This window comes from Bos grunniens, chromosome 28, assembly GCF_055505025.1.
Source record: "Bos grunniens cultivar Pamir isolate PY7600 chromosome 28, Bosgru_T2T1.0, whole genome shotgun sequence".
Classification (NCBI taxonomy): Eukaryota; Metazoa; Chordata; class Mammalia; order Artiodactyla; family Bovidae; genus Bos; species Bos grunniens.
The window spans coordinates 33,448,933-33,465,240 of NC_141192.1; the positions used below are offsets into that span (position 1 = coordinate 33,448,933).

Here is a 16,308-nt window from a genome sequence, read left to right on the forward strand (position 1 = left end):
AATAATAATAAAAACAATGAATCAAGAGACATAAAGATAAGAACTGAAAACACAGAACCTCATCTCTCTCACACAATTATTATAACCACTGTTCATTGTTCTGACTCTTACGCTTCCTCAGGATATACAGGATTTTAGCCAAGTTCCCTGGGGTAGGGCAGATGGGTGGGTTGGGGGGAAGCAGACTCAGTGCTTTGGGGATAGAAGACAATGTGGGCTGGCCTTGGCTGTGCTGAGCAGACCTTCCCCTCGACTGACTCCCCCTGAGACCTACTGCCCACCTGAACACTGTCTCTCAGGGGTCAGGGACATACTCAGTGTCATATGAGCAGTGACTTGCTACGTAAACATTGACATCACAAGGAAGGATCAACATGATTGAAAAATATCTCTGACATGTTACATAGACTGTCCAAAGGAGTTTCAGAGAGTAGTTATCTACGGATGGATGAGGGGGGAGAAGAAGCAACAAAGCTGGACAGAGATAAGGGGCTGGCACAGAGTTCTACCTATCGATATCCAGATGGTGGAGTGGTAAAGAACCCACCTGCCGATGCAGGAGACACATGAGATACGGGTTCCATCCCTGGGTCAGGAAGATTCCTCTGGAGTAGGAAATGGCAACCCACTCCAGTATTCTTGCCAGGAAAATCCCATGGATGGAGGAGCCTGGTGGGCTGCAGTCCATGGGGTCGCTAAGAGTCGGACACGACTGAGCGACTTCATTTTCACTTTTCATTTTCATGCGTTGGAGAAGGAAATGGCAACCCACTCCAGTGTTCTTGCCTGGAGAATCCCAGGGACGGGGGAGCCTGGTGGGCTGCTGTCTATGGGGTCGCATAGAGTCGGACACGACTGAAACGACTTAGCAGCAGCAGCAGGATTAACTAGTTGGATCTCCTTGCAGTGTGTTTGCCATAAGCAGCTACACACTGCTCTCTGGTGGCCCTGTGAGAAATAGCAGAAGCACTGCAGGGCTCTATGGTTCTGTCCGCCAAAGAGGCCAACAACCAGTTGCCACCTTCACAGTATTGCTGTAAGAGTAAACCAAATTCTGCAAGTCTCAGTGTTTGGGGGGAGCCTTCTAGTGAAAATCATTGTCTTGACTATGACACAATATGTCACTTTCCAAGTGCAGAATTTCAGAGAGTGATGATTGAGCCCCTGAGTCAGGCCCTGGGACCACAACAGAGAACAGAGAGGAGGTGGCTACCTTGGGATCTGCAGGGAGAGGGTGGGAACCTGCTGGGTGGGATCACTTGCCTATACCCCAACTCTGTGTGTCTAGCGTAGAGATTAGTTTATCTAACCAAAGAATTTTCATAGCTTTCTTCTGATTATGTTATTAACAAAATGTTTTAGAAATTTGAGAAACTATCATTCGAAATAATCTGCATAATTTCACCTACAATTACATAGCATTTAAAAAATGGGATTACCTGATATTACTGGTGACCTTTTCACTTAATATGAGTAATTATTGTATCCATTTATAAATTTAAAAGATGTGAATTTAATAGCTATAAATATTCCTTATGATACCTTGTATCACAGGACCTGTTTCTACAATTCCTGATGCCAGCTTCCTCTAAACATATCTTATTGATCTCTGAAAGTGGGGTCCAGAACTTATCAGCTCCAGGCAACTTCCAAATCTAGTATCATTCCCTGAATTTTCAAAGCAGGTTCTCTTTATCTTTTCTGCTAGGACAGCAGGCCCTTCATACCATGTCTCCTCTCCTTTAAGAGCTCCTCCCAGACCAAGACACTGCTCAATCAATTCTCAGTCTGTTCTATGCACAGTGCACATTGTATGGTAAATATTCAATAGAGATTTGAAACACAATAGGTCTAAATGAGTTACTTGTTATTGCTGATGTCATCCTAAAATTATAAATAAATTCCAGGAAACGATCAGCGTTACCTGAAGCAAAAGGACAGGGTACTGTCTGTAAGGTTTGCAAACTGGGGACACACGATTCTTGCCTGTAACTGAAAGCACATTCCTGGGGCTGAAGGGAGGGAAGAACTTTTAAAAAGCAAGAACCCCAGAATGCTCAGCTGGGAGACTTGTAAGGGGGTTAAACGGCCCTGTGCAGCCTGAGCACAAATTCTTGGAGCTGGACCGCAGTCTGCCATGACTGGCTGTCAATGGAACTTCTCCTTCAGAGTGTTCATAGGTAGGACCCTTAGCAGAATCAGGACTTTTTAGAGCTTTTGTTTGTGGTTTTCTAAGAACGCAGAGAACATTACTTAATCTCAGGTCTGTTATGACCGCATGACTCTGTTTTATTTTGGGTCTCTGTTAGCTAGAATGGGTCCATTTTCTATGTTCTCTTAAGGAATTTCTCTCATTTTTACTTTTCTTTAGGGGTTACTGTTTTATTTTTGCATGGACAAAGTTGATTTTCCATGAAAATTCACTCCTCTTCCTGCGGCACAGCACTGGAAGACTTCCCAGCCTCTTCTGTGGCCACAGGACCACACCACGGCCAGCGAAGTAGGAGAAAAACTGATGTTGATTCCTGGCCTGTTATAACCTCCTACAGGCATTTTTCCAAGTTCCTGCCCCTTCTGCTGATGGATGCAGATGGGGGTGAGGTCGTTGGGATGGAGGAGGCCAAGGATAGGAGAAGTCCGGGTTCCTGAATGACCACATGAGGGAGCACAGTCTCCCCAGGATGAACACCCACTCAGCACTATCATGTGAGAAAGAGTGCTGTACTTCTGAAATTTTGAGTTATTTGATAATTCAGCATAAACTATTATACCCACAAAAATGTTAATCATACTGCTGCTGCTGCTGCTAAGTCGCTTCAGTCATGTCCGACTCTGTGCAACCCCAGAGACGGCAGCCCACCAGGCTCCCCTGTCCCTGGGATTCTGCAGGCAAGAACACTGGAGTGGGTTGCCACATAGGTTGAACTTAAGTAGCCATCAATCTAGTACATTTAAATAACAAAAGTAAATTTTGTACTATTAATAGTTTTAACATCCAGTTTAACCCTATTAATTCTGACTCAAGTCATTTAAATTCAGAGAACTTCAATTCCCCAACATTTTAAATTCTGAACTTAATAAAACCTGCGATAAGAATTATAATATTTGAAACATAGTGTTGAGAAAGTATTTTCAAGAGAAAACTTCAATAGGAGATTTTAATTTCTTGATCTTGCTTTGAAAACATAGCACAGCAAACTATTTGTGGTTTATCCATATTTATTTCTAATTGAAAATATTTTAGTTGGGATTCATTTTTTAAAAAAAAAAAATAAATGACAGGTTTCTTAACCACATCACAGCTGAATGACTATAAATTCCCTTTTTGGGAGATTCTTTAGTGATCTGTACTTGTACGTGGCTGACTGACTTGGGTCAAATGTCAGATATCTGAAATTTTCAAAATGTTCTTTTCCTGTCATCAATTTTCAGTCAATAATACATTTGATCTCATGGAGTTTTATATGGTGTGGAATACTTCTACTGCTAATGATTTCCCTGATGTTGCAAGAGGCCTTAAGATAAAAATTCTGGCATCCAGTCTATTTGTTTGAAGACAGTGATTAAGTTTTGGTCCAGCTTTTGGAACATCTGCCCCCAAGGCTCCACCACCCTCCCTTTCTGCCTAACTCAATAGAGAAGAGGATGTTCTCAGAGCTACTTACAAGGTTCAGGGAAATGAAAGCTACACAATGGATCTCATCACCTGCCTAGGAATTGAAAGGATCTTTCCCATTCAAATATCCTGGTAAGGAACCACACTTCTAATTTCTTTGGGAGTCAAGAAACACCAAGGAAAGAAAGTCTGTGGTTGGTAAAGAAACAAACGGCCAATCCATCTGAGAATCACACCACCTCCTCCCCTTCCTCTGGGTGTTTGGTGTAGGGAAAGAGCTGTGGTCATCACCAGGTGCTTTTCGTTCTTTTTCCCTTAGAAAAGAAACTCAGTTTTATTGAGGACACCAATGCACCAAACTCAGTACTCAAATTTCTCTTGTGTGCCTGTTGCCCATCTTTGAAATGTCTGCCATTATCTTCAACAGTGAAACAACATACTTACTCATTACCAGAGTCGGAACTGCAGGGTTTTAAAGAGTCATTCCTGACTGTTTCAAGTGAAAAAATTGCTAACTCAAGAAACAATTTCCATAGAGAAAGCCAACCTACCTCTGTTACAAAGCACTGTACCTTGCACCAATCACTAGTTTCAATTAGATTGTTTTGAAGCCTCCTAAGTAGGTTCCAACAAACAGCACATAGAAAACCACAGAACAAAACCCAAACTATTCTCAAACAAAATACGCATCTTCTGGAAACAATCTGAGAATTACCCTGGATTAGATATTCAAAATTGCAAAATTTTGAAATTTCATGAAATGAACATTTCTCTGGATTCCAAAGTTTTCCCTTCAAGCAAAATTTACCAAACAAACAAACAAACAACCGAGCTCTTGTTAGCTGTTAGAATTTGCAAATACTTGAGCATCTATGATTACTGTGCAGAAATAAAACTTTAAATGCTCATTTAACTTAGAGTAATGCCGTTTCTCAAAGATGAACAGAAACAAAACATAAAATGTTCAAAAAGCCCTCCATACGCAAAAACATAAAAAGACGGGGACTACTTTACTTCAAACTTTGCTTAGGTGTTAGTATGTCACAAATTGCCCTCCAGGAAGCGCTGTGAGTTAGTCACAGTCAGTCAATTAAGCCTGAAAACGCTGAAAGTGAACTTAAACCTTTTATTTTTTAACTTTACAATATTGTATTGGTTTTGCCATATATCAACATGAATCAATCTTTTGTAGCCGACCCTCCAGAAAGCTTTAGAAAAGAGCCGGGAGTCCCATCTGAACACCCGCTGCCGGCGGCCAGCGAACAGGATCCCCGAGCTGTGCGCCCCCGTCACCCGCGCGCATCCCGGGAGCAGAGATCCCTTCACATCTGCGGACCCACCGCTCCCGACACGCGCGCCCAGCGGCCCCAACTTCGGGCTCCTCGGCGGCACCTCCCCCTCCTGGATCAGGTCGTGGGGCAGCCCCGCGGTGAGGAGACTCGAGGGGCGCCGAGCAGGGAGGGCTGCGAGCGCACGGGGCGCCCCCGGCTCCACGGCCGCCTTGGGGCCCCGGGCCGGCGTCCTCACCCTGCGGCTGGTTGCGGTGACCCGGGAGCCAAGGACCGAGGGAGGCTCACGCTCCTCTGGGTGGGGGAGTCCGGGCCGCTGGCCGTTAGGCAGGCGGGGGCGCGCGGTGAGGGGCTCCGGTAGAGCTGCACTTACTCGTGTCTGCGCCGCTCCCTGGTCCGGGCGTCCTGCCATGGGGACCGACTCAGTCTCCAACTTCCCTTCGCTCAGAACTGGTCCTCGGGCGCTCAGGCGTCCCTGCGCCTTTGCCTGCCCTCGCACCTGCCTCGCTCATGCCTGCGCAGTCGCTGGGGATGGGGCGGGACCTCGCGGCCACCTTCCACCCTCAACACCCCTGACCTGGATATTCCTGTTTATTTTTAATTTACTGTGTTTTACTTGGGATCAAAACTTTTAAAATAAATAGCAAGGTTTCTTATCTAACATAATTTATGATTTATAGATGTGCCTTTTCTAAGAGTTTCGTCTTTTTGTAAGATTTCTTTATGATCATTATTTGTACTTGGTCAACTGACCATTGATTTTCAGTTAGTAACACATTTATTTTGTGTGCAGTTTTCACTGGTGTTGATTATTTTCCCTAAAAATCACCATGATGGCCCATGTGTCCCTAGTTCAAACTGTGGGTGTCCAATAGGCCTACTTCTTTGATGACAGATATTCTTTTTTTGACAGATACTCAGTTTTGATCCACCTTTTTGAACTGTTTTTCCAAAGTGTCCACACTCTGGTCTCTCCACTTCATTAGAAAATAGAAAAGGACTTTTTCTCATCTGCTTCCAAGGTCCAGGCAGATGAAAGCAATCAAATGGTTCCCAGTCACCTCCTGAGGAACTGAATCTTTCCCTCTCAAATATCCTAGATAGAAATCACATCTCTCATTTCTCTGGGAACAAAGAAACATCAATAAAAGAGAGTTCGTGGTGGGGAGATGAACAATTCATCTGAAAATTATTCTGTCTTGAACTGTTCATCCTGGTATTTAGTGTAGGAAAAGAGCACTGAATTTCATCTAAGCATGAGAAATTTGACAGGTCAATATTCATATCCATTAAACAATTACTCTAGCACAAATGGATAACAGTAGTTTTTAGAGTTATACTACTCTATACCACATTATAACATGACACAATTTACTTATGTTTCTCTTGGTGTGTATCAGGTCTTTTAGAGCATCATCAGAGACAGGTTGACATTCAGCAACCATGCTGACTTCAGAGAAAAAAACATTTCTTTTTATGCCATCAAGTTTAAAATTAATTGTTCAAGGAAAGCAACACCATTAAGATATAGTCATGGGCTTTCCTGGTGGCTCAGTGGTTAAAAATCTCCCTGCCACTGCAGGAGACACAGGTTCGATCTCTAGTGTGGGAAGATCCCATAGCCCTTGAAGTAACTAAGCCCACGCGCCACAACTATTGAGCCTGTACTCTAGAGCCTAGGAACAGCAACTACTGAGCCCATGTGTGGCAACTACTGAAGCTGGAACAAACGCTCTGGACCCCAAGCTCCACAACAAGAGAAGCCACCGCAATGAGAAGCCCACACACTGCAACCACAGAGTAGCCGCTGTGTACCACAACTAGAGAAAAGCCCGTGCAACGGAGACACAGTACAACTATAAATGAATAAGTAAAATTATTTCTACAACAGGTAGTCATGTCGAACTTATCCTTGTCCGTATAATTATTGCCTTGTCAATTAAAGCCCATCATTAAGCTTTAGCTCCATAGAATATTCTGACATTAGATCCTGAAGGGAATCAGAGGTGATCTCTGAACCCTAGAGTGGAGAGTCACACAGCAGGACAATTAAGGAGGCCAAAGCGCACAAGAGGAGTCAGAACAGATGGTGAGATCTGATCTGAGAAATACCTAGGACCAAGTGCATCCTGTCTGAGAGGTACTGTGGGAAGGCCAGCGGGTATACAAGGCCTGGCAGGTGAGGAGGCAGCTGATTTATGATGACCTCCTATCGGGTCTGGGAGAATCCCAGTTTCAAATACATTCTCAAATCTTTCAGGTCCTGATCCCAAATGTATTTATGCAGTAGTACTGGCACATTGCCCAGTACTTTGCCCAGTACTGGGCTGGGGGCTGTAATAGTCAAGATCAAGGTGTAGTCTCTGCTCCCAGATGGCTGAGCAATGGTTATAATAGAATGAAGGTTGTTGGAGGCAGAGTACCAGGTCATTAACATCATAACCTTCTCTCTTTCCCACAATTATTACAACCATCACTCATTATCTTAACCCTGATGCTCCTTAAAATAATCAAAATTTTATTAAAGTTCCCCCAGGAAGGTAGACTCAGTGCTTTGGAGATAGGAGACAGTGTGGCCCTGACCCTGGCTGTGCTAAGCAGATCTCCCAGTTTGGACGACTCCCACTGAGACCTACTGCTCACCTTCACACTGCCTCCCACTGTCTTATAAGCAGCCCACTTACTACTGAAACATTCACATGACAAAGAAGTAGGGACATGATTGAAAAATATCTGATATGTTACACGGATTATCAAAAGATAGGTTACACAGATGTTTACAGATGGATACAGAGAGGAAGGGACAGAGGTGGACAAAGAAGCGGATTGGACACATAATTTTACATGTCTACATGTCACAAGGTAAAACTTAGTCAGTGGTTCACTTTATGTTATTTTTAGTGAATTTACATTAACTTCCAAATAAGATTAAAGAAGAAAAGCAATTCAATGTACCTTAAAGAGGTCCTATAAGTTTATAAAACATGTTCTGATGAAAGCTGACTTGGATCAGTTTTGAATGGGACAGTGTTTGTCAGAAGCACCCACACCGCCCTCTGGTGGCTTTTTGAGAAATGGCAGGAGTGCTGCATGGCTCCATGATTTTTGTCAGCTAAAGAAGCCAACATTTACACTTGCCACATTCACAGTCTTACTGTTAGAGCAAACCAAACTCTGTAATGCTCAGTGTTTTGAGGATGTCTGTCTTTACACTGTCTTGAGGCCTTGAGCCAGGCCCTGGGTCCACAGCAGAGAGGATAGAGGAGGTTGCTGCCACCTCATGGGACCAGCAGAGAGATGGTGGGAACCTGCTAGGATCACCTGTCTATACCCAGCTCTGTGTGTGGTGGGGAGAAATTAGTCTATCAAATCAAAGCAATTTATGAAACTTTTGTTTATATTAATAAAACATTTTAGAAAATCACAAAACTGTCATACAACATATCTGTATGATTTCATCTAAATTTACACAGAATTCTAAAAAATGGGATTACCTTACCTTACTGGTCTCTTTTTCACTTAATATGAGTAGTTATTTCATCCATTTGTAATTTTAGGAAATGTGAATTTAATGGCTGCATAATATTTAAGAAAATTGGAGATTTAAGTGAACATTTCATGCAAAAATGGACATAATAAAACACCATAAAAGACAGAAATGTAAAGACCTAATAGCAACAGAAGAGATTAAGAAGAGGTGGCAAGAAGAACTATAGAAAAAAGTCTTAATGACCGGGGTAATACTTGTGTAGGCGCTCACTTAGAGCCAGACATCCTGGAGTGTGAAGTCAAGTGGGCCTGAGGAAAGCTTACTACAAACAAAGCTAGTGGAGGTGACGAAATTTCAGTTGAGCTATTCAAAATCCTAAAAGACAATGCTGTTAAAGTGCTGCATTCAATATATCAGCAGATTTGGAAAACTCAGCTGTGGCTACAGGACTGGAAAAAGTCAGTGTTCATTTCAGTTCAAAAGAAGGGCAATGCCAAAGAATGTCCAGACTACTTGTAAAATTGTACTCGCTCCTCATGTTATCAAGATTATGTTCAAAATCCTTAAAGTCAGGTTTCAGCAGTATGTGAACTGGGAACTTCCAGATGTACAAGCTGGGTATTGAACAGGCAGAAGAACCAGAGATCAAATTGCCAACATCATTGAATCATAGAAAAAGCAAGGGAGTTTCAGAAAAACAACTACTTCTGCTTCATTGACTATGCTAAAGCCTTTGACTGTGTGGATCACAACAAACTGTAGAAAATTCTTAAAGAGATGAGAATATCAGACCACCTTACCTGACTCCTGAGAAATCTGTATGTGAGTCAAGAAACAACAGCTAGAATCAGACATGGAACAAGGGACTGGTTCCAAATTGGGAAAGGAGTATGACAAGGTTATATACTGTCACCCTGCTTATTTAACTTCTATGCAGAGTACATGATGTGAAATGCCAGGCTGGATGAATCACAAGCTGGAATCAAGATTGCTGGGAAAATATCAACCACCTCAGAAATGCAGGTGATATCACTCTACTGGCAGAAAGTGAAGAGAAACTAACTAAAGAGCCTCTTGATATGGGTGAAAAAGGAGAATGAAAAAGCTGGCTTGAAACTCAGCATTCAAAAAACTAAGATCATGGCATCTGGTCTCATTGCTATGCTATGCTAAGTCACTTCAGTCATGTCCGACTCTGTGTGACCCCATAGACAGCAGCCCACCAGGCTCCCCCGTCCCTGGGATTCTCCAGGCAAGAACACTGGAGTGGGTTGCCATTTCCTTCTCCAATGCATGCAAGTGAAAAGTGAAAGTGAAGTCGCTCAGTCGTGTCCAACTCTCAGCGACCCCATGGACTGCAGCCTACCAGGCTCCTCCATCCATGGGATTTTCCAGGCAAGAGTACTGGAGTGGGGTGCCATTGGTCTCATTACTTCATGGCAAACAGAAGGGGAAAAAGTGGAAGCAGTGACAGATTTTCTTTTCTTGAGCTCCAAAATCACTGCAGATGATGACAGCAGTCAGGAAATTAAAAGACACTTACTCCTTGGAAGGAAAGCTCTGACAAACCCAGACAGCCTATTAAAAAGCAGAGACATCAATTTGCCAACAAAGGTCCATATAGTCAAAACTATGGTTTTCCAGTAGTCATATACGGATGTGAGAGTTGCACTGTAAAGAAGGCTGAGTGCTGAAGAACTGATACTTTTGAACTATGGTGCTGGAGAAGACTCTTGAGAGTCCCTTGGACTTCAAGGAGATCCAACCATTCAAACCTAAAGGAAAGTAACCCTGAATATTCATTGGAAAGACTGATGCTGATGCTCCAATATTTTACCCATCTGATGCAAAGAGCCATTGGAAAAGACCGTGATCCTGGGAAGGATTGGAATCAGAAGGAGAAGGGGGCAGCAGAGGATGAGATGTTTAGATACCATCACCAACCCAACAGACATATATTTGAGTAAACTCCAGGAGGTAGTGGAATACCAATGAACCTGGCGTGTTGCAGTCCATGGAGTCACAGCGAGTCCGACACAACTTAGCAACTGCATGATGACGACATAATATTCTTTATGGTCTCTTGTATCACAGGACCTGTTTCTATAGCTCCTGATGCCAGCTTCTTTCACAATCATATCTTGTTCATCTCTGAAAATGGGAGTCCAAATCCTATCATTTCCAGGCAGTTTTCAAATCTAGAATCATTCTCTGAACTTTCAAAGCGGGTTCTCTAAATTCCTTTCTCCTAGGATGGCAGGCACTTCATACTCTGTTTTCTCTCCTGGGGATTCAGAACTCCTCCAAGACTGAGATGCTGCTCAATGAATTCTCAGGTCACTCTTAGCACAGTGCTTGGTGTATGGCAAACAGCCAATAAAGATGTGAAAGCTAATTAAATCGAAATGAATTACTCACTGTTGCTGACAACTTTGTTTTCCCTTCCTGGGGAGAACAGCTGGAAGACTTTCCAGTTTCTTTTGTGGCCACAGAAACTGATTGTGGCCAAAGCAGCAGCAGAGAAACTGTATCCTTCCAGAGCTGGCTCATTATAAGCTTCCATATGCATTTCTACATATTCTTACCCCCTTCTGCTGATGGATGTAGATGGGGATGAGGTCTTAGGGAATGGAGATGGTATAGGATCGGAGGAGTCTGGGTTCCTGAATGACCATCTGAAGGAGTCTCCCCAAAGTGAATACCCACCCAACGTTGTGATGTGGGAATTATAGTGTTGTCCTGCTGAAATCTGGGGAGTTGTGTGGTAATTCAGCATAAACCATTATACACACAAGAATGCTAAGTATATGATCAAATTAAATTGCCCTTAACCTAGTACTTTTGAAATGACATACATCAGTTTTGTATTATTGATAGTTTTACCCTCCAATTTAACCCTGCTTTTCTGAATCAGTCATTTGACCTCAGAGAATATCAATTCCTCAACATTTTTTACTCTTAGCTTCATACACACTGCAATCAGAATTACAATATTTGAAAAATAATGTTGAGAAAGTACTTTCCAGAGAAAACTTCAGTAACTTTTAATTCCTTGATTCTGTTTTGAAAACATAGCATAGTAAACTACTTGTAGTTTATCCATATTTATTTCTAATTAACAAAGTATTTTAGTTGGGATTAATTTTTAACAAATAAATAGCAGGTTTCTTGTCCACATCACAGCTGAATGACTAAATTCTCTCAGGAAGATTTCTTTACTGACCATAGTTTGTACTCAGTCAACTGACCTGGATCAAATACCAGGTATTAAAAATCTTCAGAATGTTCTTTTTCTTTCATTACTTTTCAGCCAATAAGCATTTGACCACGTGGATTTTTCTATGGCCTGGATTATTTTTACTAACAAAAAGCTACATGTTGTTGCAAAAGACCTTAAGGTCCAAATGTTGGTATCTAATGAGTCTGTTCCTTTGAAGACAGTGATTCACTTTTGCTCCAACTTTTGGAAAACTTGCCCCAAAAAGCTCCACCACCCTCCCATTCTGCCCACTTCACCCATTACAGAAGACTGTTTTCTCAGTGTTACTTCCAAGGTACAGGCAGATGAACGTTTATACAATGGATTCAGGTACCTGCCTGGGAACTGAAAGGATCTTTTCCATTCAAATATCCTGGTTAGGAACCATGTTTCTAATTTCTCTGGGAATTAAGAAACAGCAAGGAAAGAGGGTACATGGTTGATAAATGAACGTCAATTCATCTGAAAATCACTCCATCTCCTCCCCTTCCTCTTGGTGTTCAGTGTAGGGAAAGAGCCCTGGTCATTGCCATGTGGCTATTACTCTTTTTCTCTTCAAAGAGACAAGCCATTTCATTGAGGACACTATTTCACCAAACTCAAAGCTGGAATTCCTTTTATGTACCAGATGCCTATCTTTATAATATATGCCATTATCTTCAACAGTGAAATGATATGCTTTATTCCTCATTACAGAGACCAAACTGCTATAGCAAAAGTCACTCCTGAGAGTTCTACGTGGAAATTTGCTAACTTGAGAAAAAATTTCTGTAGAAAAAGACAACCCATCTCTGTGTTACAACGCATTGTTCCTTGCACCAATCACTAGTTTTAACTACAATCTATTATGATTTGAAGCATGCTAAATAAGCAGATTGTAGCATATTCAAAAGCAGAGACATTACCTTGCCAACAAAGGTTCGTCTAGTCAAAGCTATGGTTTTTCCTGTGGTCATGTATGGATGTGAGAGGTGGACTGTGAAGAAGGCTGAGCACCGAAAAATTGATGCTTTTGAACTGTGGTGTTGGAGAAGACTCTTGAGAGTCCCTTGGACTGCAAGGAGATCCAACCAGTCCATTCTGAAGGAGATCAGCCCTGGGATTTCTTTGGAAGGAATGATGCTAAAGCTGAAACTCCAGTACTTTGGCCACCTCATGCAAAGAGTTGACTCATTGGAAAAGACTCTGATGCTGGGAGGGATTGGGGGCAGGAGGAGAAGGGGATGACAGAGGATGAGATGGCTGGATGGCATCACTGACTCGATGGACGTGAGTCTGGGTGAACTCCGGGAGCTGGTGATGGACAGGGAGGCCTGGCGTGCTGCGATTCATGAGGTCGAAAAGAGTTGGACATGACTGAGCGACTGAACTGAACTGAACTAAAAAAATAACACATAAAAAACCACAGAACAAAACCCAAACTATTCTCAATAAAAATATCCATTTGCTTCAGCCAATCTGAGATTTAACCAGGATTAGGAACTAAAAAGCCTCTTGATGAAAGTGAAAGAGGAGAGTGGAAAAGTTGGCTTACAGCTCAACGTTCAGAAAACGAAGATGATGGCATCTGGTCCCATCACTTCATGGGAAATAGATGGGGAAACAGTGGAAACAGTGTCAGACTTTATTTTCTTGGGCTCCAAAACCACTGCAGATGGTGATTGCAGCCATGAAATTAAAAGACGCTTACTCCTTGGAAGAAAATTATGACCAACCTAGATAGCATATTCAAAAGCAGAGACATTACTTTGCCAACAAAGGTCTGTCTAGTCAAGGCTATGGTTTTTCCAGTGGTCATGTATGGATGCGAGAGTTGGACTGTGAAGAAAACTGAGCGCCAAAGAATTGATGCTTTTGAACTGTGGTGTTGGAGAAGACTCTTGAGAGTCCCTTGGACTGCAAGGAGATCCAACCAGTCCATTCTAAAGGAAATCCGTCCTGGGTGTTCTTTGGAAGGACTGATGCTAAAGCTGAAACACCAATACTTTGGCCACCTCATGTGAAGAGTTGACTCACTGGAAAAGACTGATGCTGGGAGGGATTGGGAGCAGGAGGAGAAGGGGACGACGGAGGATGAGATGGCTGGATGACATCACCAACTCAATGCACATGAGTTTGAGTAAATTCCGGGAGTTGGTGATGGACAGGGAGGCCTGGCGTGCTGCGATTCATGGGGTCAGACAAGACTGAGAGACTGAACTGAACTGAACTTTGATACTTTAAACTGCAACACTGCATACCAGAATGCCATGAAATAAACATTTCTCCTGATTTGTATATCATCTCCTCCTAATGCAAAATTTAACCCACCCTCCCACCCCCCCAAAAAAAAAATTCAAAAATCTCAAATACAGCCAACCAACAACAAAAAACCAAAGAAACGCCCCCAAACCAAACAAAAAACCAAAGAAACCACGCCCATTACTATAACTAGAGTTCTCAAATATTTTAGCGTCTATGGTAACTGCTCAAAGAAGTATTTTTTAAATGCTCATTTAACTTAGAAGCTTCCCTAGTAGGTGAAGAATCTGCCTGCAATGCCGGAGACTCGGGTTTGATTCCTGGGTCGGGAAGATCTGGAGAAGCAAATGGCAACCCACTCGAGTATTCTTGCTTGGAGAATTCCACAGACAGGGGAGCCTGAATGGCTACAGTCCATGGGGTCGCAAGAGGTGGGACACGACTTACCGACTAAACCGTCACCATTTAACTTAAGAGCAGTGCAGCTTCGCCAAAAGTCTCCCTGTTGCTTGAAAAGCCTAATGCAATCGAGAAAAACTGTTCACCATACCCCAAAACATAAAAAGGCGGAAATAGCTTTATTTCAAACTTTTCTTAGATGTTAGTATGTCACAAATTGCCCTTCAGGAAGCGCTCTGTGAGTTAGTCACAGTCAGTCAATAAAGCTTGAAAACGCTGAAAGTGAACTTTAACCTTTTGTAGCCGACCCTCCAGAAGGCTTTAGGAAAGAGCACCGAGTCTCATCTGAACACCCGCTGCCGGCGGCCAGCGAACAGGATCCCCGAGCTGTGCGCCCCCATCACCCGCGCGCATCCCAGGAGCAGAGATCCCTTCACACCTGCGGACCCACCGCGCCCGACACGCACGCCCGGCGGCCCCAACTTCGGGCTCCTCGGCGGTACCTCCCACTCCCGGATCCGCGAGCCCGCGGCGACTACAGGGCCCAGGCGGCGTCCGCAGACCCAGAGGCCGCCCCCCGCCGCGGTCGTGGGGCAGCCCCGCCGCAAGGAGACTCGAGGGGCGCCGAGCAGGGAGGGCTGCGAGCGCGCGGGACACCCCCCGCTCCACGGCCGCCTTGGGGCCCGGGCCCGGAGTCCTCACACTGTGGCCGGTGGCGGCGACCCGGGAGCCGAGGACCGAGGGAGGCTCGCGCTCCTCGGGGCTGGAGGAGTCGGGCGCCGTTGGCCGTTGGGCAGGCGGGGGCGCGCGGTGAGGGGCTGCGGTAGAGATGCACTTACTCGTGTCTGCGCCGCTCCCTGGTCCGTGCGTCCCGCCGTGGGGACCGACTCAGTCTCCAACTTCCCTTCCCTCAGGACGGGTCCTCGCGAGCTCAGACGTCTCTGCGCCTCCGCCCTCGCACCTGCCGCCGCTCACGCCTGCGCACTCGCTCCTGGGCCGGTGGGGCGGGGAGGGGCGTCTGTCAGCCTCAGGACTCCTGGCTAGAATATCCTTATTTTACATTTCCTTAGTGTTTGACTTGATATCATTTTTTTAAAAAAAAATTAATGTCAAGTTTTCTTATCCTAATCATAATTTCATGACTACAGATTCTGTCTTTGTAAGATTTCTTTGATAATAGGTACCAAAATTATATATTTGTTCTATAAATTTTCAGTCAATAATACGTTTTACCCTGTGGAGTTTTATTTAGTGGTTTTTTTTTTTTTTCCCAGCCTTGGCAGGGGCAGAGTCTTGAGATGAAGGGAGAGTTAGGATCCCCTAGGCTAGGGCTGCCTCCCTGCCACATGGTTTGCCGTGGGAATTAGAGGTCCTAAGACCCCAGGATATTCTGGCAATGTGGAGTAGATTCTCTGGGTGTGTGCACAAGTATACACTGACAGACATCAGAGGAAGGGATCATAGGGAGTGGGGTCAGGGGAGGGGTGGACCTTGGGGTAGCGACAATGACAGAAACATGCATCATTTTTCCCTGGACTAAGGCAAAGACCACCTTGTTGGACCTCATATGGAATCAAGGTCAGAACATCTGCACTGGCTGTGGTGAGGAGTCCTCACAAGGGAACTAGACACTCCACAGCTGAAGTGGACAAGAGGAGGTTGAGGGTCCTTTTCAAGGTCCTTCTCAAAGCCCCTGGTTCCTATGAATCCTGTCACATTCCCTCCTGGGGCCCAAGGAATGTTGATGTCCTGAAGTCTCTCAGAGGTATGGTTTGTGCTGTGGTTTCCCTGCTTGGTGTGTAGTGTGAGTGGTTCCCATCAAAGGGTTGATGTGTCTACTGGGGCGAGGAGAGTATCCCTTGCACTCCTACACATTCCCCTGCCCCTGACCTGGCCTATACCTCTTCCTATTAGCATCTGAGCTCCTCAGTGGAGGAATGGAGCCTCTTATCTATTCATTTACCAGCTCTGCCCTGAGCATTCAGTGGGGGCTGTGATGAAAAGAACAACCAGG

The 16,308-nt window shown here is 44.2% G+C and overlaps 1 protein-coding gene across 14 annotated transcripts in view; it reads right to left on the bottom strand.

Moving 5' to 3' along the window:
* Positions 1 to 15,287, bottom strand: part of LOC147343118 (zinc finger protein 33B-like) — a 109,042-nt gene extending 93,755 nt beyond the window's left edge. For 10 of the 14 annotated variants that reach the window (XR_015156665.1, XR_015156664.1, XR_015156658.1 and 7 more), the window contains exon 1: positions 5,279 to 5,565. Coding sequence is in view for 7 of the 14 variants with exons in the window: in XM_086381518.1 (XP_086237644.1) it covers positions 5,279 to 5,317 (39 nt within the window). In the remaining 7 variants the exon portion in view is untranslated. Of the gene's footprint in view, positions 1 to 5,278; positions 5,566 to 15,133 lie in introns of those variants that run through there. The other 4 variants (XR_015156661.1, XM_086381508.1, XM_086381502.1 and 1 more) reach the window with 4 other exon arrangements.
* Positions 15,288 to 16,308: the final 1,021 nt, after the last annotated feature.